The 25,903-nt window shown below is 38.6% G+C and overlaps 1 protein-coding gene across 2 annotated transcripts in view; it reads left to right on the top strand.

Moving 5' to 3' along the window:
* APBA1 (amyloid beta precursor protein binding family A member 1) overlaps positions 1-25,903 on the top strand; it is a 92,285-nt gene that overhangs the window by 41,220 nt on the left and 25,162 nt on the right. For both annotated transcript variants that reach the window (XM_072151156.1, XM_072151146.1), the window contains exons 2-4: positions 5,777-6,965; positions 20,256-20,351; positions 21,857-21,896. In XM_072151156.1, coding sequence (XP_072007257.1) covers positions 5,814-6,965; positions 20,256-20,351; positions 21,857-21,896 — 1,288 coding nt within the window. In that variant the 5' untranslated portion in view covers positions 5,777-5,813. The remainder of the gene's footprint in view (positions 1-5,776; positions 6,966-20,255; positions 20,352-21,856; positions 21,897-25,903) is intronic.

A 25,903-nucleotide genomic window follows, 5' to 3' on the forward strand; every position in this document is an offset into this window, starting at 1 on the left:
GGATTTTAAACATTTTTTTCTGTAATGGGACCAATGAATATCAATAAAGCTTCATTACAGACACCTTACAGCTGATTATTGCAATCTGGGACTATAGTAAAGCATTCAGAGAGCTTCAACAAAGGTCAGAGGGGTCTGTTTGTAACTATGGGTCTGTAAGTCGGGAGTCTTTAAGTAGGGGACCGCCTGTAGTGTCACATCAAACCAATTTTTAATTTTTTTATGTTATGAAATGCTATATGTGTGTACTTGTATGTAACCCATAACATTAATTTACAAAATCTATCAAATTTACCTTGTATACTAGTGCCAGCCTCTTTTTATGCTTATTTATAAAATATTTTTTAGGCTTGGTGCCGGCTGCTTTTCTGCTTGTAGCACAGTATACATTGGTCAAATTTTAGGATATACAGTATCCCTTTTTTTTCCTCTCTGCTATATATATTATTAAGTCTTACATAGAAGATATTGATAGAAGTCCTGTTCCCTGGGATTTGGTCAAATCTTTCTTTATAAATTATTAGCTTTTTTATTATATATTTTCTATAACTATTGATTCCATGCTTATTGATTTTTTTACCCAACATTAATATTTGTTATTTATTATCACCAATATCCCTCAGTTCTGACATATAGTCATTGGACGTGTGCACCTTGTTACTTATTGCTATGAGATGTGAAGGTTTACAGTTCCTTCTGCCCTGTTCAATTTATTTTGTAAATGTCAGACTTTCAGCTCCATAAAACACCAGGAACACAATATAGGTGTCAGTACACCAGGTTTCAAGGACACTGCTTCATTTTTTAGTCTTCATTTTACAAGCTTCATTTTGTGTTTCTCAATTGCAGGAGCGTGGATATCACCTTAGATTTGCATTCAGATGAATCTATTACATTCCTGCCCATACAAATGATTCAGCTGATGCTGTGATGCAGACGCTATGACAGGCTTACCAGAAACCAGCACTTTATTCCAAGCACGATTACTTCAACGTCCATTGCATTCGATTCATAGCAGTGATGTCTCTCTCTTGTCACTGGGGACTTTGAGAACATTTTATAACAGTGCATTGGTATTTATCTACACTGCCCCACAAAGATACCAAGCATGTGTAGAATTGGGAATGCTGCTTGTTTCATTGTGTATTGGGGCTTTGTTGTGCATAGAAGATTAGGGATGCCGTCTACAGTAAGGTATGAGTTAATAACATATAAGTGCATTCTTTAAGAGAAAATCAATCCATACCTCCTTACTATACTACTGTTTGCTTTCATACGGGAAACTATAAAAAAAATTATTTAATACTTGATGTCTGCTATAATTGAGTATGATTGTGTTTCAGTAAATTATTTTGCCAGTTTAGCAGATTATGTGCCCAATTTGACTTTAAGAAGATGTTAGACATTAAAGGAAACCTGCCGTGATGTAGATCTGATGATATATTCCTTCTGCCTGTCTCTGCTATAATCTGTAATTTAATAATCCTGGAACCTGACGTAACTTTTTAAAAACTTAATTTTAGTAATATGTAAATTACCTGCAGAGGCTACTGGGGGTAATTTACATATTAACAAAATAAAGTTTTTTTGGAGGTGAGCAAGGCTACAGCCTTGTGTCTGGTTATTCCCTGATAGGGTATCTGTTTTAATCATTACATAATTCAGTTGGACATAATTACACATTAAATAAAATTAAAAGATATGGTTAAAACAAAAACTCTGTGTCCCAAAATACCCAAACTATCAAAACATTTATTATTTATGAGAATGTGGTGGTAGGAAAAACAAATGCAAATTCCAAAGAATTTGCATTAAAGCAAAACAAAGAAATGCTCTTAACAAAGATTCCATCTCTAAAAGAATAAAGAAATAATTATTGTACTGACCCAAAGAATAAAGGGGATATGTACAGGCAGTCCCTTGGTTAAGGACGGACACGTTTTCCCTGAAAAAAAAAACTTGTCTATAGACAAGATGAATGCACAGTGTATGTTTGTTGTCCTGTCCGTCTGTACCTTTTTTTTGTTTTGTTTTGTTTTTTTTTTGGTTGAGAAAAATGTGGGCTGCTGTGTTTTTTTAAATGTCCTATTGGAAAACAATTGCCATCTATGGACGAGGTATGCATAAAGTGTTACAACGAATGCATCAATTCCATCCAAATATGGATCTTAAAATTCTCTTATTTTAAAAAAAGTATGTGTTTTAAGTGTAAAAATGGATGCTGACATATGCATTGTATCAGTTTTTGGTATCAGTTTTTGTCAATATTTAGACCTATACGAATGCAAAAAATGAGATGTGAGCCTAACCTTACTGAATAACATAACAGATACTATAAGCTCCCAAATCAACTTACAACTTAAAACAGTATGGTGTTGGGGAATTGGATAAACATTAGCCAGGCAAACTTTTTTATGTTTCCCAACAATCTGTTATTCTAGAGGAAAAACAAAATTTTTTTATCACTATGCAAGGGAGCTTCTCAATTCACCAGGCGTGGGTACGGCATGCTTTTACCTGCAAGGTAATTTGGGGTCTGGGAGATCCCCTTTAAGACAGTAAGAAATCGGTCTGGTAAAGAGAACTGTCTAGTCCCAAGGCTGCATGTTTGACATATTCTTGTAGGACACTGTACACATATTTACGACAGACATCATTGCTTTGTGCTCATGTACTACTTATTCCATGATTCTTTTTCAATTTCTGTTCTGCAGATTTCAGCAAAATAACTATGGTATACAAAACACCCCTGAGTTCTGTGAGTCACTCTTAATGTCTCCAGCAGCAAGGCCATCTATATTTTATGGGGCTGTGTGATGCTATCTGTTTATGGCAGGGGAATCAATCAGCCATGCGAGTGCCCCTTCTGGAACTGTAAATCACATTGCTAGTGCAAATCTGGCAATTTGTCATCATACATTGCTCAGCTGCTTCGATAATAGAGAGAGGCAACCTCGTGCCAAATGATATTAAATCTAACCTTATAAATCTAATGCTTCTCTGCAGAAGTAGTATATGTGTGTTCCATTTGGATAAAAAAGGATATCCCTTTTGATTCCTGTAAGCATAAAGAAGTTGTAGTTAAATTGTTGTTTTTATAAAAATGTTGAAATCTTGTTCTAGAATTTTTTAAATGAATCTAAAATTATATCTAAAAAAGATCTAAAATTAAACATTTATATAAGAGTTATTGCACCAGGGTAATAATAATAATTCCTTTATTTGTATAGCGCCTACAGATTACGCAGCGCTGCACCGAGCTAGCCAAATGGGTCCCTCTCCCCATGGGGCTCACAATCTAAACAATCTGCTTTGGAGTGTGGGAGGAAACCGGAGTACCCCGGGGAAACCCATGTAAACACGGAGAAACATAAAAACTCTTCGCAGATGTTGACCTGGGTGGGACTTGAACCTAGGACCCCAGCACTGCTAGGCAAAAGTGCTACCCACTCAGCCCCCGTGCTGCCCTATGTTGTTAATCCCACCCCCCTGCGTGTGTCGGATATGTAGAGAGGCCTTGGCCTCCCAATTTATCCAATGGGTGGATGAACTGTTGGATAATTCTGCACCAGGTTCTGTCTGGTGTAGAAGTGTGCTATGACCTGTGCCATGAACAGGTGCAGGCTACACATAGAGCGCAGGCACTGGGCGGGAATGCCCCATGCCATCCCACTCCATCACTGAAGGTGGCATAAGGGTAGAAAGAGTTGCAATTGACCCTATGCCAGGAATTGTATCTATATTACAGCGGATAGATTCAAATTCAAAAGAAACCGATAAAGAGGCGGTGGTACTTGTGGTCAGATTGCATGAACATTCTTATGATTATAGTATGCCATTTACCCTTTTTGGTTAGATAAATATATAGATAGAGATAAATTTATTGATAGATAATAGATAAATAATGGACATAAATTAGGGAGATAGATATTTACGGAGGTTTAGAGAAAAAAGAGAGAGCAATAGATAATTGATAGATTAAATAATGCCAAAAATCGATAGATAAGCTAGAGATATAAAATATATACTAGATATAAGTTACCATATATCAGTGGTGGCCAACCTATGGCACAGGTGCCAGAGGTGGCACTCAGAGCCCTTTCTGTGGGCACCCAGGACTTCACCCCAACACAGAGTTTGCGAGATTGACTCAAGGCTTTCAATACAGCCCACAACGTGGCATGCTCAGCGCTATTTTAAATTGACATCTTTGGCTGCCAGGACTACAGGAGGAGTGAGAAGGTGTGGATAGAGATGGGATTGTCATCTAAGCTCCTGTTCTGGGTCCCCTGATTCTTCCTTTTCAAGGGACCCTGAAGGGAAACTACAATCCAAATTTCTCCATCTTTCTATTCTTTTAGTGAACTTAGGACACCAATAAGATTAAAACATGTGATGCAGCAGGGATCAATAAGTTACTGCTTAAATTGTCATGTTGGCACTTTGCGACATACAAGTGGGTTTTGGTTGTAGCTTGGGCACTCTGTCTCCAAAAGGTTCACCATCACTGCCATATATATTATGAATGCAACTAGGTCTCAAGAGAGGAAGAGACATATAAAAAAGAGATAGAAGAGGTAAATTAGTTAGATTGAGTAATAACATATGTCAGAACCTGTTTAGATATTTTTATGGATAGATTAGGATAATCAACTATGTCACTGGTTGGAGTCCTGTGCCAAGGCTATCTGAAGGCCCCCAACCAATGATATGGGAGTAGTGTTCACGAAGTGGGGTGCATTCAGTAATGACCGCAAGGCCCTCTGACCTGCAGGACAAGGGGTGTCTAAGGAAGTCCCAAAAGCAGTGCCAGTGGATTCCTACAGAGATAAGTAAAAATCACAATATCAGTGAGGCTATTAGGCGATTGTTCTTACTTTGGTAAAATTTATATTTGTGGCCAACCCCTTTAATGTTTTACACACTCCTACCGAATGTAGGCCTTTATTATTAAATAATGACGCAGAGGAATCTGCTCATCTGAGCTTGTTTTTCCCTAATGTTAAGGACTTCAAAGGACAAAATATTGTTTATTACGTCCTGATACGTAACCCCATAGAATTGAAATAGGGGGCACATCCTTTTTCTCATGACTGTATAAATGTATTATGGCAACAGCTACTGCTTAGATATAAAATAGATAGAAAAAAGGGAAGATAGATGGGTAGATAGTGATTATATGGCTCTATTTCCACCAGAAAATTGAATCAGTTTTTTATACCATGTGAGCCGAGGTTTTATCATTTTTAGAAGCCTGTTTATTTGCTGCAGTCATTCCCTGGAATGGTTTGGACCGGGTTTGACAATTATGTTTGTATCCTGCAGCGTCTGCAGCCTTCTGTGAGGAAAGTGTATGTGAGTAAATACATCACAAGGGGGAGGCAGCTTTTAGTGCATTTCTCACGCCTTGGGGCATTTACATGAATACAGACAGGCTCAAAGGTGCAAAAAGTGAGGGAAGCATTCTGTTGCATGATTCTAGATTGTAACAGACTACTTAGTGGAATTTAAATAACATAAGGGTTTTTTAAAAATTCTTTTTATTATTTATGTATTCAGTATCTTGCCCCTTTGTGAACTTTTCCTCCAATTCTGGTATTAATTTTTTTCTCTTTGCTGCTGCCAGCATAATACAATAGTTATCAATTTGACTCTATACTCACAACTGCCTTTAGTTTCTATAATACCAGAACCATAAATATTTCTAAACTAGTAGAGATTGTTAGTTTTATTATTAAACTAATGTCTTACTTTCATTTTTTTATGTTTCTTGCAGACAAGATGTTAATAGTGTGAACACCCTAAAATCTGCCATGAACCACTTAGACGGAGCACAGGAGGTGGAGGGAAGTGATGAGCCTGCAAATGCAGACATCAACGAGTCCGTGGAAGCTGACCTTGAACTTCCAGAGGTTGAAGAAGAACAACATCCGTACGCATGTCCTAACTCACGGCATACTGGAGAGCAGGATGGGCAGTCTGGACAAGACGAAGAAGGAACACTTGCAAGATCCGCAAGCACAGAGAGTGGGTTTCACAATCACACAGATACTGCAGAGGGGGATGTCATTGCCGGTCAAGTAGATGGATATGACCTTGACAGAGCTCAGGAAAATGAGGATGAGAATGCCTATGCTGTTCAGTACAGACCAGAATCTGAGGAATACACAGAGAACGCTGAGGCAGAGCATGGTGAGGCCCTACATAACAGAACTCTCCCCAATCACTTACATTTTCACGGTATGGACCAGGAGGAGGCCATAAGTGCAGCTTACTCTGGTTATGTCTACACACACAGATTATTTCACAGGGGTGAGGATGAACAATATGCAGAACCTTATGCCGATTATGGAATGCATGAACATGTCTATGAGGAAATAGGAGACACTCCTGATTTGGACATCAGGGAAGGCCTCCGCCTTTATGAACAGGAGAGAGAAGAAGCTGACAATTATCGAAAAGAGGCCCTGGGAGCCCGTCTCCATCATTATGATGAGCGATCTGATGGAGAGTCGGACAGCCCTGAAAAGGAGGCTGAGTTTGCTCCATACCCAAGGATGGACAGCTATGAGCAAGAAGAAGATATTGATCAAATTGTGGCAGAAGTCAAACAAAGTATGAGCTCTCAAAGCCTAGACAAGGCAGCTGAGGATATGCCGGAAGCAGAACAAAGCATGGACCTACCTGATCACTCCAAGGTTGGAGGGCATGTCACTAATGGAAACCTCTCTTCTGCCTCAAAAACTGCTGCTAATGCTGTAGAAATGGTGCAAAGGTACAGTAAGGAAAAGCGTGATGCCATTTCACTTGCTATCAAGGACATTAAGGAAGCTATAGAGGAAGTGAAAACTAGGACAATACGCTCCCCTTATACTCCTGATGAGCCAAAGGAGCCTATTTGGGTTATGAGGCAGGATATCAGTCCAACCAAGGACTGTGATGACCAAAGGCCACTAGGTGGAGATGTAAGTATGTCTCTTAACAATAGCACTTCTGGCTTACTTTAAACTTTTGTGGAGTTTTCTTGCTTTAGAGCTTGATTTGGTGGTAGAACATAGAAATGTTTACTTGTAGCAAATACAGTGAGTTACAGTTTATATATTACCATAGACATTATAAATCTTTACTCTATTTATATGTTTTGCCTGAAGTCGAACTTCAAGAAATTGAATTCAGTTGATTCAGTAATATTAGTTGAGCTGCAGATCCTGGGCTCCTGGCCTCAATAGCAAATAGAGCTTATTCTTTGGGCTATGCAGTATGTGTTGATTCGGATTTTACCCCCCTTCCAATTTGTTATTGAATTGGTTACCATTATCACTCATTTCATTAACCCACTGACATACTATGACATACCTATACATCACGGTGCTGTTAAGGGGGTATGGAGAAGGAAGATGTCTGCTGTCTGCAATTACCACTCCTGGACCCTGGCTTTCAGCATTGTATTCACAACACACTAAATACAGTTAAATTGCAGTATATAGTATGAGCTTTCAGACCACTTTGGGACTCAAACAATATAAAAAAGCAAAAATTTAAACCACTCCTTAGGTATTAGCAACATCCAAATTGTCACTTGTAACAATTTGAATAATAAGTGATCATAAGGTTGTGAGGTTCTAAAATAGCATGAATGAAAATGCCAGCTCATCCTACAAGAAATTACATTATTACAGTATCTCCATGATCGTACTGACCCAAAGAATCAAGGAATGCGTTATTTGTAATGCACACTGAAAAGCGTATTGTCAAAGCCCGCTAGAAAATGGTGTAACTGGGGCTTTCTTAGTTTGGATTTTTTTTTTCTTGAGCTTTCCAGTACATTGCAGAGAATATAAATTGGTATCTATAGGAAGTATATTTTGTCTTGCAAATAACATGCCCTCATACAGTTCTGTAATTAGAAAAAGGTATGGCTTTTAGAAAACACCAAAAAGGCCTGGACTATAAAAGGGCCTGGTCCTGAATTGATTAAGTAGCATTCATGTTGGTCAATTCTACTAAATTCAGTAGCAGCAGACCAAATAGATATAAATCATAAAGCATTTGTGTGAATATGAACATGTCACATAATGTACCAGTAGCCTTGAGGATAGTCAAAAATAAGGCTTCCACCAGATGCCTAATGTGTGTTTTGTCACAGTCTTTGTCAAATGCCTTTCTAATCAGGATGCCTACTATGTACTGCAAATATAAGAAAATGCCATAAACATCCAAGGATTTCGCTACCACTAACTCATTGTCCACCTCCCTTTGTCATGTGAATTCGGTCTCTAGCAGCAGAGATATGTAGACAGTTTAGTGGTGGCCGACCATTGCGTTCATGGTCACGCTATTGTAGGAGACCTCTCTCTACTCTACTTTACATTGTAGTCTCATTGATTGACAACTACCATATGCTTGCCCTATCTACAGCTGTAGCTAACGTGTAGTGAATGGAGTTTCCAGCTGCTTCATACACTGTCTACGGGACTGCAGAAAAAAGCCAAAATCAGGGCTCGGCTATCTTCATCAGTGCCATATAGAATAAATCAGCAGAAGGGCGCACACTTGACCTGTTGCTCCATTAATTTGGAGAAAGCGGTAGTATGTATTTTATAAGGAACAATCTTAAATGTTCGGGTAACACCCCATTTTCCGACTTACAAAGCACAAACTGCATATTAAAACAGGTCCTTATTTTGTCTGCAGGTTCCTAGCAAAATAAGGCTGTGTTTTCTGTCTACTCTTTTGTCCCCCTGATCAATAATTCATGTGACGATAAGAAACCTGCTTTGCATTATTGAACAGGTTTCAGGTGTACAATGAACGTTACAATAAATGAGCAAGGAAAGAGGGCAGAAAATAGAGCTCCTCTGAGCCCTGGACTGCTGCTGTGTCTTACCACGTCATAAAATGCATTGCTCTGGAATGGGCAGATATATACCCAGCTTTAAAATTGTCTCGTTAACATTGCGTATTTAATTGCATTAAGCAGATGGCTGTGTGCTGAATCATCAGTGAACTTGTGCTGAAATGTTATTTTATTGCCTAATCTCTTGGAATATAAAAACCAGGACATGAGCGATGCTACCTGCACAAAATGAATGTTCCGCTCTAGCATATGATACTGAGGAACTGAATAGCATTTATTGCCAAAGCTGGATGAGTGCAAACGCAGGATGAGTCACGACAATTAAACATGTGAATGTGTCAATAGCTTTTAATAGAATTGTTCTCTATTTCTGGTTGTCCAAGTCATACAGCCATCTAAAAAGTGTTTAGCACCCTTCTGGTACGTTTTTCTTTGTATACCTCGCCCACTAAATGTTTCTATGTACTCAGAGTACAAGATCTACTAACCCAAAACCACATAAATAAAGTAGATAGGGTTTTGGGATTCTGTTTTGTAGAGTGGTGACAAATCCTTTTGCATGTTGCATGTCTGGAGAAAGAACTGAAACGTACCCTGAAAAAGAACAGTCTTCCTACAGTGCGGAATGGTGGTGGCTTATCAATGCCCATGGACTTCTTTACTACCTCTGGCACTGGAAACCTACACTATCTGATGGCAAAATAGTTTCAATTATATATCTTGAAATCCTGTGAAAAAAACAAAGCAACTGAACATGAGCCTCATAGGACTTTCCAACAAAAAAATAATCCCAATCATAACTCAAACGTCACCAAGACTTATTTCCAGATAAAGTTCTTGAAGACTTTGGAGTGACCATCACAGTCCTCAAATGTAAACCCCATGAAAAAACCTTCGGTGGTATTAGAAGAAGCTAATTGAAGCATGGAAACTAAAGAATATTAATGGACTTCTAGCCAAGGGAAATGTTCTAAGATTTCTCAGGAAATTGCCAAAAGTACTGAAAGCATTTCTGAAGAATTTGAATAAATCGGGAACTGCAATGGTCATTAAAATGTATGTGTTGAATTTTGTGAAGTTATTTAAGATGTGCTAAGCTGTTTACATGGCTCTTTTCTAATTTGTTGAAACTGAAAGTTTGTAAATATTGCTAATAAACCTACACCTAACCCAATCATTTGTCCAGGTTTTTCTAGTTTTTCTAAAGGTTTTCATTATGTGGGTAAAGTACCTGTTGTGTTCCTGTGAAGGTGAGTGGAACCTGTTGGCTGCTCTACTGGCTGCTCTACCAACAAGTTTGATTGACAGGTTGGCACATTACAGGCCACGTCAAATGCATGCACAGTGTCATGGCATCAGCTTTTTATGTGTACTGTGCATTCATTTGTTTCTACTGGTTTTGACTTACTGATTATATACAGTATGAAACCACTACGAGAAACATCCAGTGTGACTTCCCCTCCTTTTCCGCTGCATAGTTTTTCCTCAATCTGTGTATATAATTTTTTGTTGTTGTGCATTATGCCAAATCTGGCATAATATTATAATAGTACTATCACAAGTGTAAGTCCCTAGTGGGACAAAAAATGAAGCTAAGTAAAGTTTTATAAAATAATAGAAAATAAGTAATACAATATTGGGTAGAAAAACGAAATAATTTAAAAAAACACAAAGTGGGTATTGCCAAGTCCCTAATGACCTCGGCTTGGAGAATATTATGTTATTATACCTGTTCTGGGAAGGGCATATAAAATTTAAAAAAACTGGTGAAATTGCCATTTTTGTGCTTCCTGTTTCCAAAAAACAAATGTGTTCTTTTTAAAGAGCAGTAAAACATAAAACATAAAAAACTGTACATATTTGGTGTCTCTTCAATTGCACTAACCTGCAAAATAATATTAGCACAAATATTATACTTTTTGGTGAACAGTGTAACTGTTCTGATTAGAAAACAGGTGTCAAAATAGCCGATTTTTTTTCTCCCCCTCCACAGGAAAGTATTAATACATTTTTTCATTATATTTTTTTCTCCCCTAAAATTAAAACATTGAAAAATACAACCCTAACCACAAAAGCAAGCCCTCCTTTTGTGTGAATAAGCCTTATTTCAAATGGTAAATTAAAAAAAGTATTGTTGAGCATAGAAAAACAAAATAAAATATGTTGTCCTGAAAGCCTAAGCAACAGTGTCCTTTAGTCAATTTCCAATAGAGAATTTTTAAAATAAATTCTGAAAATCTGTTAAATGATTGTTACCTATTGGCTTGTATTAACATAGTTTTTTACGTAATCTTAAATAAATCAAAATAATCTTTATATAGCACACATGAGTGAAGTACAGTAATTATTCTGAAAAATCTGTGTACTGATGTTGTTAAAGAGAATCAGTCACAGAGACAGAACTCTAAAAACTAGAGCAGCCTTTTAGAGCAGCCTGGCTATGCAGCAAGTTTCTTTACAACATGTGCCAAAATTTTGGGCCAGTTTAGTGAGTTCCGTTGTGGAAACTAATGAATTTGAGTATAACAAGTCTTCTAGGGCTGCAACAACCATTGCACAATTGTTGGTGTAAAATTTGGAAGCTAGAACTCACCATTACAGATAACCCATAAAATGAAAATGCCATGATATTAACCCAAATTGCAACTCATGTACATTTTTGGATTTCAAGGTAATTTACCATCAAAATCAAGCATGATTAACCAGGGGCACTTACTTATAGATCCAAGCATAATGAATGTGGTAAGCTTCTTATATTTGTTATCCATGCCCTCCTTCCTTCTTAAATAAACTTTTAAAATGATGATGATGAGCTTGAGCACATCCTACACACTGCACAAGTACTGAGGCAGGATAACAGTCGGTAAAGCTTGTATCCTCACTCCACTACTTGAGGCACAATTGCCTGCACTCCTAAAGACTATAAAGTCACACGCTTTATAAACCCCATCCCTCCACCCCTAAACACTATGTCCCACATTTACATAAAATCTGCAGTTTGCCTGTGTAGTGTGCAGAGGGTGCCAGATTCAGGATTTCTGGCGCATGTTCTTCATGAATCTGGAGCCCTCTGCACTGCCCTTACAGAATGCACCACTTTTTTTGGTGAAATGCAACACATTTCTGTCGGACTTTCAATTTCTGTCGGACTGAGCACCGGATCGGCCATTGCAACACTTCTTAAATACATGTGCAAGCACTTTGCACTGAAAAGAAAAGTCAGACAGAAAACTTGCACAGGGGCTTAGAAATCAGGGCCTGTGACTCTCCTATAGTCTCCTGTTAATGATGAAATAATTATTCTTTTGAAAAATAGGAAAAAAAACATTATTGCTCCTTTCAAAGATCTAGGAATATAGAGGGGAATTATCAGTAGCTGGCACTTGGTGCACCAGCATATGAAGTGAGCCCTGTACCCCAGCACCAGTTGGATCTATCGGGAGGGGGTTGCATCATCAGACAGTTCTGTGCCAGGTGCCTCCTGGTGTAGCATATTGCTGCAGCCTGACGCAAGCTATAGGTAGTGTGCATTGCCATTTGGCATGGAGGTGGCATAAAGGGAAAAATATGTGCAATTCCTGGCCGTGCGCCCATAAACTGGTGCACAAGTCCTGATAAACCCCCCCAATAGGTTCAGTCCTGTAAGCTGCAGAGCATTTACTTTAATAAGCTTTTTAGGTTATGAAATATTGTTTATATTTTTCTTATTCTTGATTTCAACATATTTTATATCATACAACATAAAAGGCACAGACCTCCTGATGTACAATTTGTGTGAACATGCAAACAGCAACAAAAGGGAGGTTGAATCATTCACTTCCAAATGCCTTGGTAACAGTGTGTGTGCATGAGTACATAAAAGATTAGTCATGCTTAAATAATATGATTGGGGTTTTTTAAGGAGTTAAATACTACCTCTGCTTCAAAAGGTTCCTTTCAGAATATATTAGAGAATTGGTTAAATAATACTTTTCTAACACTGTGATGAGTTTACTTAGAGCTTCTAATAGGACAGACCTAAGCGCCGCTCATTTACAATGCAACTCGTTAAAATGCAAAATGAAACCCTATCATTGTCCTTATTAGCTCTACTTATCATTGTGTTTACATTTATATGGTAGGAGCCCGTTCTAAAAGCTCTGCATTTCCTGAACTAAATACAAGTGCTTCTCAATAAATTAGAATATTAGCAAAAAGTTATTTTGTTTACAGTAATTCCATTAAGTGAATTTCATATATTATATTGAGACATTACAGAGTGAACTTTTTCAAGTGTTTTTATGTTAATGTTGATGATTATGTAACCCAAAACACCTACAAAGATTTCCTAAGCGTTTTAAAAGGTCCCTTAGTCTGTTTTAGTAGGCCACACAGTCATGGGGAAGACTGCTGTCTTCACAGATATCTAGAAGTCAGTCATTTCTAAAGGTCATAGCTAAAGTTCACAGAGTACTGTATCAAAGCATATTAAGGGAAAGTTGGAGTGGAAGGAAAATGTGATAGAAAAATGTGCACAAGCAATCTGGATAACTGCAGCCTTGATATGATTGTTAAGAAAAAATTTGGACGAGATCCTCTAGGACTTTACTACTGCTGTGCTTCAAGAGCCACACACAGATGTATTCAGGACATTGGCTACAAGTGTAGCATTCCAAGCCACTCCTGACCAATAGACAATGCCAGAAGCGCCCTACTTGGGTCAAGGGAAAAAAAAACGGATATTGCTCAGTGGTCCAAGGTGTTGTTTTCCGAAATAATAGTAAATTTTGCATTACATTTGGAAATCAAGGTTCCAGAGTCTGAAGGAAGAGCGGAGAGGCACAATCCAAGCTGCTTGAGGTCTAGTGTGAAGTTTCCACAATCAGTGATGGTTTGGGGGTCCACTGTGCTTTATCAAGAGCAAAGTTGGCGCAGCTGTCTATCAGGAAATTTTAGAGCACTTCATAAAGGAATTTTCACTTTCCAGCAGGACTTGGCACCAGTCTACAATGCCAAAAGTACCAATACCTGGTTTAATAACCACAGTATCACTGGGCTTGATTGGTCAGCAAGTTCACCTGAGAGAATCTATGGGGTATTGTCAAGAGGAAGACACACCACACCCAACAATGCAGATGAGCTGAAAGCTTCTATCAAAGCAACCTGGATCTCCATAACACCTCTGCAATGCCATCAGCTAATCGTTTCCATGCCATGTTGCATTGATGCACTTATTCATGCAAAAGGAGTCCTGGCCACACGTTTACTGTACATACTTTTCATAAAATTATTGAAAACAAACTAACTTTTTGCTGATATTCTTATTGTATGTTAAATGGAGTCCTCATTAGCACAAAGCAACAGCAAGTAGGGTCTAGCAGTAATAAGCTTGGAATAAGGGCATGCAGCTTCAAGGGAACCCTGTACCATTAAATTAAAGTTGGTAACTGAAAACAGGAGGTAATGGGGGACTTTTGGGACTCAGTTCTGTACATCAGGAGTGAGGGATAGACACAGAAGGAGAGGGCAGAGGGACAAAAGCGGGCCCTGTGGGTGCTATTGCTAATATGGAACCCATCAAAAAGCACCCCATTCACCTGGACTCTAGCGGAGGGAATAGAGTATGTGCAACAGCAGTAGATGACCATTGCCATTATAGACAGAAGCCTATCCTGACTACAGTATTGGCGCATTAACATATTCACTACAGAGAAGACACTGTTATAATATAACCCACGATTCTGTGTACATTCTGTTCTATATCCAGCTTGAAAACCGTTTTAAAGAATTAATCCCATGAGCTATACAGCTGATTCAAGGAAGCATCTGAGACAGAGTAGTTGCCTCGCTCTTACCTAAGTATCTGCCAGTAGATTGTAGTTGGTTTACATTTCAATCATATGATATGTTTGCTTAAATAACGGTATTTGTTCCTATACAGTCTATTAGGTTCCTCAAAACATGACTTCCATCAGTCTGTACAGTTCAAAAATGCCAAACCTTTCTTAGAAGATTTGTATACAGCCTATATCCAAAGAAAGACACACGTCTACTTGTCCTCCACAGGTTGTGGAAAACAATCCGGCTAGATTCATGTAAAATTTACAGGAAAGTAATTGATAAGAGCTGAAATAACTGTGGTGTAACTGTACTCCAATTACTTTGTCCTGTATTCTTTAGTTATAGTACTAGTAGATCTTTAGAAATACACCAGAGTATCTTAACTGCTCTTGGAAACATCTGATTATTTTATCCGTTGTCGTCCTACCCACAATAGTTCAATGGAGAATTTTTGGAACTACCAAGCTGAATGTCGTGATGAAGATGTAAGTTATTATTGTGGAATATTATAAAGCCCTAATGTTTTTGCTGTGTAATGCTTGCCTGCTTGTAACTTTATATCTGTTTTGTATGTAGACATCTCAATTATTTAATTCCTATTAGTTTTTGGAGGCTACACAAGACAGGCTCAAAGCTTACCATTATACCTCTTCTTTGGGGAATCATACTAGTCAAAAGTAGCTTTAGTTTTTGCACCTTCTAAGAGTATAGCTAATCTGTTACTGTTACTTTGCCTAGGGATGAGTTACTGTAAATTTCCCCAGGGAAGTAGCCCTGGACAGCTATGAGCCAAAGAGACCACAACATTTTTATCTTAGGCAGCAGTTGGTCCCACCAGTGATTAGACACCCACAACCAAATATTCTGGCTTATTCTGTTAATATGCTGTGCCTGTGGTGAGAACACTCTTTAGAAAGTAATCGCCCAGTTGCCAAATCACCCCACATTCCAGATCCACTCAATTTTTATCTTATCAAAATGATCTTATTGATGCATTAGTGGCAGGGCCACTCCTGATGGTTTACCCCTTTTTCTTTTCTACTCAATACTCCCCGGTATTACTTTTACTCATAATACCCCTTAACTGTTATAAGTATGCTAATGCTTAACTGTGCTAATAATAACAGAAAACATAATAGTATGCATAGAACATTCTTGCTGACAACATATATAGCAACATTTCTGAGTTTGCAGCAAAATTTTTTTTTAACAATCCCGGCATTAGGTTTACTTTATTTCGTTTTTTTTTTTAATTGCATAAAGTACGATAATGGAGCAGGTGAACTTTGTAATTTACAATTTTTTCTCTACTTCCTAAATTTATAAATGTGAATAATAAACTTTTCCTATGTTTTTACACAAACTGCAGATAAGGAGGAGGGGGGAGAAATAATAGGACATTTTTAGTTAATAAGATATATTGGAAAGTTTTCTATCATCACCTTTACTATTGATTTATGCAATAAAAATTACTGTAAAAGTTTTGTTTTGCTTCAGATTAGCAGTCAATTATAGAAACATTGTAATATTATTGTGTATTTTGTCCACATTTGCATGAAAAATGTGTCTTTGGAGCTTGCACATGTATTTTGTTCATGTGCCACAATTGTTTGCCGGTTGCATTTTTTCTGATACTTTTTAAAACTCTGCACTTTTAGGACGTGGTGTTTATTTCTAGTTTGTGCTACATTTATTACTGTGATGCACCATCAGCATTAAGCAAAGTGCACCAAAAAAAAAATTGGAGCATTGGTGTGTGGCACTGTATCACTCCATGCGCCTATTGTAGTCCATGCACAATAGGTGCCTATATCTTGGCCTATGTTTTTTCCCTGTTATTTCTATGCAGTGTACAGCAGAGTTAATAGCAGCAGCAAGTTCATAGTGAATGAATATATAGTTAATCTACATTTGTAGTCAGGCTGTTATCTTATGTTTATGCAGTCCCTTGAGCAACCTTATTAAAAACCAACCACCTCAAACTTGGTTGGTTTCTTATAAACAATCAGGTCCTAAAGCTGAAAGCAAATGACCTGACATGAGTCCAATAAGCTGTTATCATATTCAGCAGTCCAGCTTATTCATGAGCGTGAGGCACAGCCAAACCCCCAGTGCTTGACTGACAACCTGTATAATGATGTGACACTCCTGGTTCTGGCTGCTTCTATGTGCTTTATGGTGTTGGCTTCTGTGCCCCCTGCAGCCTGTGTGTTTGTGAGAGATTCGACTGCTAAAGGATCCAGCCATGTGTATAGCAGAACATGTCAGGTACTTGTGTAGCTGATGTACTCACCTTTCACATGTGTATAGGAGAAGAGAGAATGTCCGGTTCTCGTGTAGCTGATGTCTGTGTCTCTCTCACATGTGTATAGAAGAAAAGAGATGTCAGGTACTTGTGTAGTTTGTCTTTATAAATGGTAAACTTTGTAAAGGGGCTATAGGAAGAAAATTGGCAGTTTCTAAATCTTGACCTTTACAATATTTCTCAGTGCAAAATGCTTTGCTGATTATTTTAATGATTATTTATCTTTGAATAACAATTAAAATGGGTATTCCTCCATTTGATTATTTTGTATTTGTTCATAGAATGTGACATATTGTCATACCATTTTCTTACATGCATTTGAAATTCTGCTCACATCTAAGTTATATTAGTTTATTTGACCTCTATCTACAATGCTTTTGTGGCTATGGACTTGTGGTGTCATTCATGGGACTAAAATATCTGATGACTGCTAGGATTACGTAAGCCACTCAGTTACATGACACAGACATGTGGGGTCTGCACATTGGGCACATTTATGGGATACCTAAATAGGACTGATTGTGATGTTTCTTCTGGGTTAATATTACCTTTTGTTTGGTTGTCCGGTTGTAGCGTCTCTATTTGTGTGACTACCTGATACATTGGGGCTTATTTACTAAGGGTCCCGCGGCTGCATTTCCGTCGGGTTTTCCGAGTTTTCAGGGATCACGCAATAGGCATTTAGAAGGGGATTGTGTCACACGCGATCGGATTTTGACGCATCAGCGCCCGCTTCCATGCAACAGAAATCAGGGGGGGCGGCCATCAGACGATCTGTGGGATTTGGACTGAGCACGGGATTTAACCTTAAAATTGTGTTGCAAGCCATGCACTTACATACACTAGGAAGAAGAATGTGAACTCCGGCTGTCCTGAGTGGGGAGCGACACATGCAGGAAATCGGGCGCACGATCTCAGTGAATCGTGGCACAATCCATGATTGTCTGACATTCCGGATCGAGGATCGCGATGTGGACAGGTAAGTAAATGCGCTCCATTGTATTGGCCAGTGTGTACCACCTGAATTTGATTCTGTACTCCATAGACTAGCTGAGTAGGGATGTGGAGCTTTACATTACCTGTGATATTTTCTTCTACAGAAATGTTTTGTTTGTTCAAGATGGTGTTCAATAAAAATGATCTGATTTAAAAAAGGACGGATTGTGGAAACAGATTCTGGTCATTGCAAGTAATACTTCACTGTATGGATGTACATATCTGTCTTTCTCTAGGTATTCTGTAACACAGTGGTCTATATCTAGGTTATGTTAGCGGGTTGGCCACTTTATGTCATGTTTTGTGTAATTGTGGCGGCAGGTTATTAGGTAATTTACTGATATACATCTGTTAAAAGTTCTGCTCCGTCTTTTACCTCCCCCGCCTGACATTACTGTCCATAAAATGGTCACAGATGGAGGGTCATGTGTTCTCTAACTATCTATGAGAAATCTACCTTCTGGGACCTATAGACAGTATAGATGATATACGATTAAGGTCTTGGCAGGATAATAAATGCTGAATCAAGGTGGTCAGGCATCTCAATAGCACGTCTTGCCACTGCTGCAGGGTGTAGGGGTGGTCCTATCTAAGGAACATTATGGCCTTATTTATGGGAAATTATCTTCACGCAGGAGCATCTTTTTTAATAACAAACAATTGAAGAAATGTGTATATATGGCAGCTGAATTAAATGAAAAGTAAATTCCGAGATGGGAATAACCCTTAAGGAATTGTGTGCTACTGCATACAATCTTTGTTACTGCACTTTGATTCTGTTCCTGTCTGGAAGAGCACACCACTAAGTGGGAGGATTTCATTCAAGTTTTAGTTAATCTTCATTTGAATTTACAATGTCATAAAACACCAGTATGGATTGGCAAAAAATATTTTGTGCAGGTAGTTCATTACTTTGCACCCCAGGTGATAAAATAGTGGTGCACTAATATGTTGCCATATTATGTCACTTAAAGGTGCCGCAATACAAAAATATAAACCTGAATGAATAGTCTGTTGATTTTAGCATCAAGTGCATAGATCTCCTGAAATGCGACACAATTTTGGAGTTGCATACATAATTTTGGTGCATCTGACTTTAGCAAAATCCTTTCATTATGTCTACATAGACAGCACATCTGTGATAAAGTGTACCTCAGTATCTCCATATATATAATTTCTGCACAGAGCTCTCCTGTACTTTTATTTGGCGCTAAGCTACTACCATGAAACATGTGTCTATTATATTTAAACTTAATGCAATTTAGGGCTGTCTTCAGAATGTAACCATAATAAGCACTAGCTGGAGTGTACACATTTTTCCCCTGCTACTAAGCTCTGCTACATCGGTAAATCTGTTGCAAATGGTTGTTGCCAGGTTTTTTCCTCCCTTTGTCATGAATACTTTCAGACCGAGCTTTTTTGGAGGAAAAGAAAATATGATTTTAAACTAGAAATTACTTCAGCTACTTGTCATGCAAAACAGAAAACACATACAAATTCAAGCACATTTTATTTATACCTGTAATGGAAAATAAGAAATTCTCTATTCCTCTAGATCAAAAAGCTAACAACATTGCTGCTTTATTTATGTAATTCCTTTTTTAAAAAAATCTTGATGCCCTGTCTGTGGAGGATATGATAGATAGAGAGAATCTGTACTCTTGAGAAAAATTTGGTTTTATAGTTTGGAGCTGGATATCTCCAAAAAACAATCCCAGCCCAACTTTAAGGAGACCCCTCAAACAATCTGGAGTTGCATGTGAAAAATGCAGCCTAGATAACAATAGATTTAAAAATTAATGACATTTTGAAACTTTCCGTATACACATGAAATGCAGATTTTTAGATTAGCAGCAAGTACATTTTCTGCCTCTTAACCAATGTAAAATCCCTTGCACATGATGTATATGGCGTCGCCTGTAAGTACGGCCTGGCTGCACGGCTCCCAAGGAGAGGGGAGGGGTGAGGAGCGCTAACCCCTTTACCTCTCCAGCTGAACGTATGCTATGCCCGCACCCTGGACCATACGTTCGTGTGGAAGGAGCCTAAGAATAGGGACTCTTACTTAAATCTATACACATTTTTACTGTCTGGTAACTGCAGCTCAACTGACAAACAAATAACTGTCCAAGATCTGGCCCTCTCTATACTATGGGTTATATTTTATTCCATGTTACCATGTTTGTTTCACTATTATAAGTAGCAGCAAAAACCTATTTTCAAGACATCCATATCTGCTTAGGTCAATCATCATGTATATTTTCTATTTTTGTGCAGTCGCCGTCTCCAGATTCTTCTACGCAGGGAGCAGAATCCACTAACCGACAACATCGTCAGAATGCCGGTGATTCGGCGGAATCTTCTAATAAAGAGGTAGGCTTACTTTCCTAAAAAAAATGGCTCTCTGTGGCTTTTATTCACAGACTACCCTAACACGCAACCTTTGGGAGAGTTAAAACCCAACATTAGAAAATAAATAAAATAACAAGCAATATTTTGCCCCTCTCCTTCCAGGCCTGTTCTCAGTTACCCTACTTTGCCACTGAATTTCACAGTCAAGTTCTGTTTATTAATGGGGCCAGATATTGGCTCCCTAGTGACGTCAGGCAAAATGATAAGTAACATAACATATATAAGTTGGTTCCTTTTATAGTCAGGATCTGTTGTTGCTCATCACATTATGAAAACATTACTGCTGCAGGTGACAAGATATTTCTGCAGGACACTGACAAGTGTACGAGTTTATTTTGTTATGTTTTTCCATTTGCTTCCATAGCCTCTTGTGTTAGTCAATTTTTTATGCACCATATTGATAATGCTTCTGGGGTTCACAGAATAGACTTGAGGTAAAGGGATCCTGACAATTTTCCTGCAAGGTTAGCTCAAATGGTTCTGTACCTATGTAAATGTAGTGATACTGCGTTAGGGTATGTAGTTAGTTGCGTCAGAGGTCCCATTGAGCCTCCATAGAGCCATTATTGAAGAGGTCATTTCAATAATGCAAACAAAAGAATCCTGTATGTTAACTGCAAACCTGTCTGTGTTGTAGCTTCACATGTTGTTACACTGTGCAAGTAACACTTCCCTCTTCCCCTGTGTGCTGTACATTCCTCTGCTGTAGTGTGATTATAGCAGGCAGAGGGACGGGGGAAGTGCTGACGGAGCAGAGCGGGAGAGTGAGACAGTGTAACAGCCTGTGAAGCTCCAATCACATTTTTGTTATACAGCTAAGGCGAGGCATATCTGTCTGACTTTTGGGGATATTTTTCATAAGTAAACAGGTGAGAAAGGACATAACCTTGCTGAGAGTCGTTTACTTTATTAAAATTACATCACACATGGCCAGCAATGATTAAAGGTGCCACAAGCACCAGAAACACATTGCAGTTAGCCCTGGTTGATGTAATTTGAATACAATAAAGGACCATCCTATTACAGCAAGGCTGGGATGTGGTTTTCTGTTTCATGTTAGTAGAGAAGTCAGCGAAATGTGTCTGTTACCAATTTTATAAGGTGCAATACTTTAATCTTCTAAATGTTATAAATGGACCATGCTTCAGTTTCAGCCCCTGGAAATCCTGTGACCTTCTGACAGTCTTCTAGGCAGTAACTTCATGAGGTAGCATGCAGTGTTAGTCCAGGAGCCTGTGGATACAACCCTGAATTCTCTAATTACTGCAACTAACTAATAAAGCACGTCTGTGCCCAACTCCATAATAACCACTAATAGTTAAAGAATAGTCTAATTTTTCTTAACAAGCGGCTGTCGAACTGCATTTGTTGTCATTTTTGTGACATGGGCATGATGCTATTGTATTTGACCTTGCTGCATATGTCTTGCTTGTGTGTGAAACAAATATTGTTTGTCTTAATTACAGTCCAGAAAGAGCCTGGCTTCATTCCCAACCTATGTAGAAGGTAAGAATGACAATTGATCGCCTTCATAAGCAAAAATTCCCGGACAGTGAACATATTATATATAACATTTTATATTTTTCTGGATCAAATCTGGACTGAATCAGGTTTATTTTGTTTTGTATATTATGTTTTATACCCTTGTGAATTATATGTCTTTAGCAAACATTACACATTTTTGTCATTATTTAAAGAGCTTAATTTATTAGACCTATTAGATTTATTAGATTCTGTACACTTATATGTACGAGCAATCCCCAGGTAACCTACATGATAGGTTCTTTAGGTTGGTTCTTTAGTTGAATTTGTATGCAAGTTGGAACTGGTATATTTTATAATTGTAGCTCCAGACGCTATTTTTTTTTGTCCCTGTGACAATTGGATTTTCAAAATTTTGTGTTGTCATAGAAACAAGGATTATCAATAAAGCTTAATTACAGACACAGTACAGCTGATCATTAAAGTCTGAGATCCTTAGAAATTAATTTCTCTGTGTGCTGATATATTGTAAGTAAAACACATGGAAGAGAGGCGAGAAACCACTATTTCTTTAGGATGCTAACAGCCGTGTGAATGAAGAAGTAAGGGGGGAGCAGAGCGCGAAAGCTCAGCTGTGCTTGCTCATGTAAAATCCATACACACAGAAGATAATGGGGCACATTTACTTACCTGGTCCAGTTGCGATCCAGCGGCGCGCTCTCTGACGAGGATTCGGGTCTGCCGGGATTCACTAAGGTCTGTGCGCCTGATATCCAAAAGGTGTCGCTGCTACACCGAGGTCCGCCGGAGTTCACCTTCTTTGTCCCGGTGCATGTAAGTGCTAACCTAGCGACACAAATGCTTTTTTAAATTCCGGGGTTTTTCCGAATCCGTCGGGTTGTCCGACTGCCAAGCCCCCGACTTCTGTCACGTAAAAGCCGGCGCCGATGCGTCAAAATCCGTTCACTTGCGGCACAATCCCGGGGCAATTCGGCCCAAATTGGAAATCATCGGGTAACGGGCGAAAGTTAATGGTTAATGTCACATTGGTTAATGAGCCCCAATGTGACAAGTGCTAGGGAGCGCCCCACAACCAAAAGTTGCAGCAATTTGGAAATTATGCTTTCCGTATGCAAGAAAAAAAAGCTCTAGAAAACTCTTGATACAACAAGCTGTATCTTATTTTACTACATGAAGTGAACATCATATGTGTTTAAAGGGAACATGTCAGGGTGATTTGGGACACAAAACCACCCACATGCCCATATGGACTGGTGGTTTAGTGTCCCAAATCACCCTGAGGAATTATTATGTGGGCGCTTTCCCTTGGCACCTGCGGGGTGTGACAAGTGAAGCTGGTATAGTACACCCCAGCTTCACTGTAGAAGCACCATAGGTACTTTACATGTGCAATGAAGCCAGATTATATTCAGGCATCACTTAACACAATGTGAGAGGAGTCGCCAGTATGAAATATGGAGATGTGAGTAAAGGTTGATTAAACGACCCTTAAATACTTTGAGGTCCCCAATCGATCTGTCAGGTCCTTTTTAATTATTTTTTTAACAAAGGTAGTGTATATAGAGGCACATAACTTTTAAGTAAAAGTACTGAATTGGATCAAGTAAAATTATAAAGATTTCTGAAAATTAGGTGGATAAATCTTCTAAAAATCTTCTGCCCGTAAAATATAATAATATACCCTTAAAGGTAAGTGATGATGAAAAAAAAACTCAGTGTACAGTTCAGTCACTGGGTATTTGGCTGTTGCACCCAGCAACTTTGGATTCATCTGTGATTTCCATGGGACAATAAGTGCGGCCAGTTTTCTGGAATTGGTACAGTATCCGGTGATCTGATCAATGAAGTAGTTTAGGCACCGTCCACAAGCTCTGTCCTTGGTAGAAGAATAGCAAGTCTATGACTAATCACAACCATCACTATCTATAAGGCACCATAAAATGTTTTCTTCATAATGACAAGGGTGTAATAAACTATATACCAGGCAAGTTAAATAAAAATGACATAGCAAGATGACCTCTCCCTAAACTGTCCTCGGAATTAGTTAAACATAGGTTACCATAAGGCAGTGATGGCGAACCTTTTAGAGACAGAGTGCCCAAACTACAACCAAAACCCACTTTTATGTTGCAAAGTGCCAACATGACAGTTTGAGTAGTAACCACTTGATCTCTGCTGTATCACAAGTTTCAATCGCATTGGCGTCCTGAGGACACCAATATAATAGAAAGCAGGAGACATTTGGATTGTAGCTTCCCCTCCAGGCTCCCCTGAACAGGAAGAATCAGGGGACCCAAAGCAGGATCTCCAAAGATAATCCATCTCTGCCCACACCTACTCGCTACTCCTGTAGTCCTGGCAGAAAATAGGTGTCACTTTAAAATAGCACTGAGCATGGCGCGCCCTGGGCTTTCTTGGACTGAAGGAGGAAGCCTTGATCCTATCTGGTAAATTCTGTGCTGGGTGCCCACAGAAAGGGCTCCGAGTGCCACCTCTGGCACCCGTGCCATAGGTTCGCCACCACTGCCATAAGGCATTTGCTGTTTCTAGACATGCCACCCATTGTTTCCCATTTAAAAATAATTAAACAAAAATTAAAACCTATTGAAAAAGTTAGTGACACTCTGCCAGAGATAAATCATATAAAACCAGTCTACATTGTACAGGTCAGCAAGAATTATCTTACTATTGACTGTAAATCAATGTAAGTTTCCATCACTACGTGACAGTATCTGATCATTAGGATGATTAAGAAGTATACATCTTCATTTTTTTTTCTTACTGTGAAGCTGAGCAAATTTATGTCACATAATTACCGTTATTTCCAGGGGATGCTATTCCCTCCAACTTGACGAGTATTTATCACCACAGGCTTGCCAATTCCTGTTTTACTAGAGGAATACAGTTTTTCAGCAGGGTTCCCATTTTAATAGGAAGAGCAAGGAACACTGACCCCTGGTCCACTTCACTGATGACATTCTGCTGAACTTGTTTTCTGTTCCATTGTGCTGCAAGCTTTTTAAAATTGTATTAAAGGTGTGTGACCCTGAGAATAATTGAATTGATATTTGTGAAGAATCTGGTCACCTTTTCTATGTTGTAGACTTTTTCATATTAAGTGAGTAAAGATAGATGGTATAAGCAAAATAGCTGACTTTACAAGAGATGTTCCTACCTTAAAAATTAAAGCAAACCTAAAACCAGGAAAATCATTTTTAGCTGGTGACAGGTTTCAATAGCCTATGCAATGTTGATTTTGAAAATGCCTTTATCTACATTCTGTATACTGCCTCTACTTTATAAAACTTTAGTTCACATTACCTGGCTGCAGAATGTGGTTCCAGAAAGAGGGAAGGGGGCAGATGCAGCAACGCCTCATGCATTCCTTTCCCCCACATCATCCTGGATGAATAATGGGGGGATGTAAGAATGCAAAAGCAGAACGAGTGAGACATATGCTGCTGCAGCTGACTCAGCACACACCACTGGCAGGGAGCCAGGTAATGTGAATTTTAAAAAAAATAAAGTACTGAAATGATTTAGAATTCTGACAAAGGCATTTTTAAAATCAGCAGGGCTCCTGTATCTAGCTGAAGTATGTATTAAGAGGTAGCTGTAGATCGTTTTTAATAATTCTTATTATAGTGTGGTGCTTTTTGCTTTTACTAAGTAGTTATCTTTATATCACACATACTATGTAATACAAACAACTTTTTAGGTCTCCCATTAATGTAGAGCTTAAAGGGGTTGTCTAGCTCTTGTTGGTTGTATGATGAAAAGTTATACAAATTTGCAAGATACTTTCTGTTTCAATTTTTCACTTTTTTCTAGATCTCTGTTTGCTGTCATTCAATAAGAAGCTTAATTATTTACTTTGGTGGATAGAAATCTGTCTATGATCATGTGATGTCACAAAGGTGCACAACTCGATATTTCACACGCCCCTGGCCATGCACCTATATGACATTGCATGTCCATGGACCGTATGTGGCTCTGTCGTTCTGCTGTAT

Source organism: Engystomops pustulosus, chromosome 1 (assembly GCF_040894005.1).
Source record: "Engystomops pustulosus chromosome 1, aEngPut4.maternal, whole genome shotgun sequence".
Classification (NCBI taxonomy): Eukaryota; Metazoa; Chordata; class Amphibia; order Anura; family Leptodactylidae; genus Engystomops; species Engystomops pustulosus.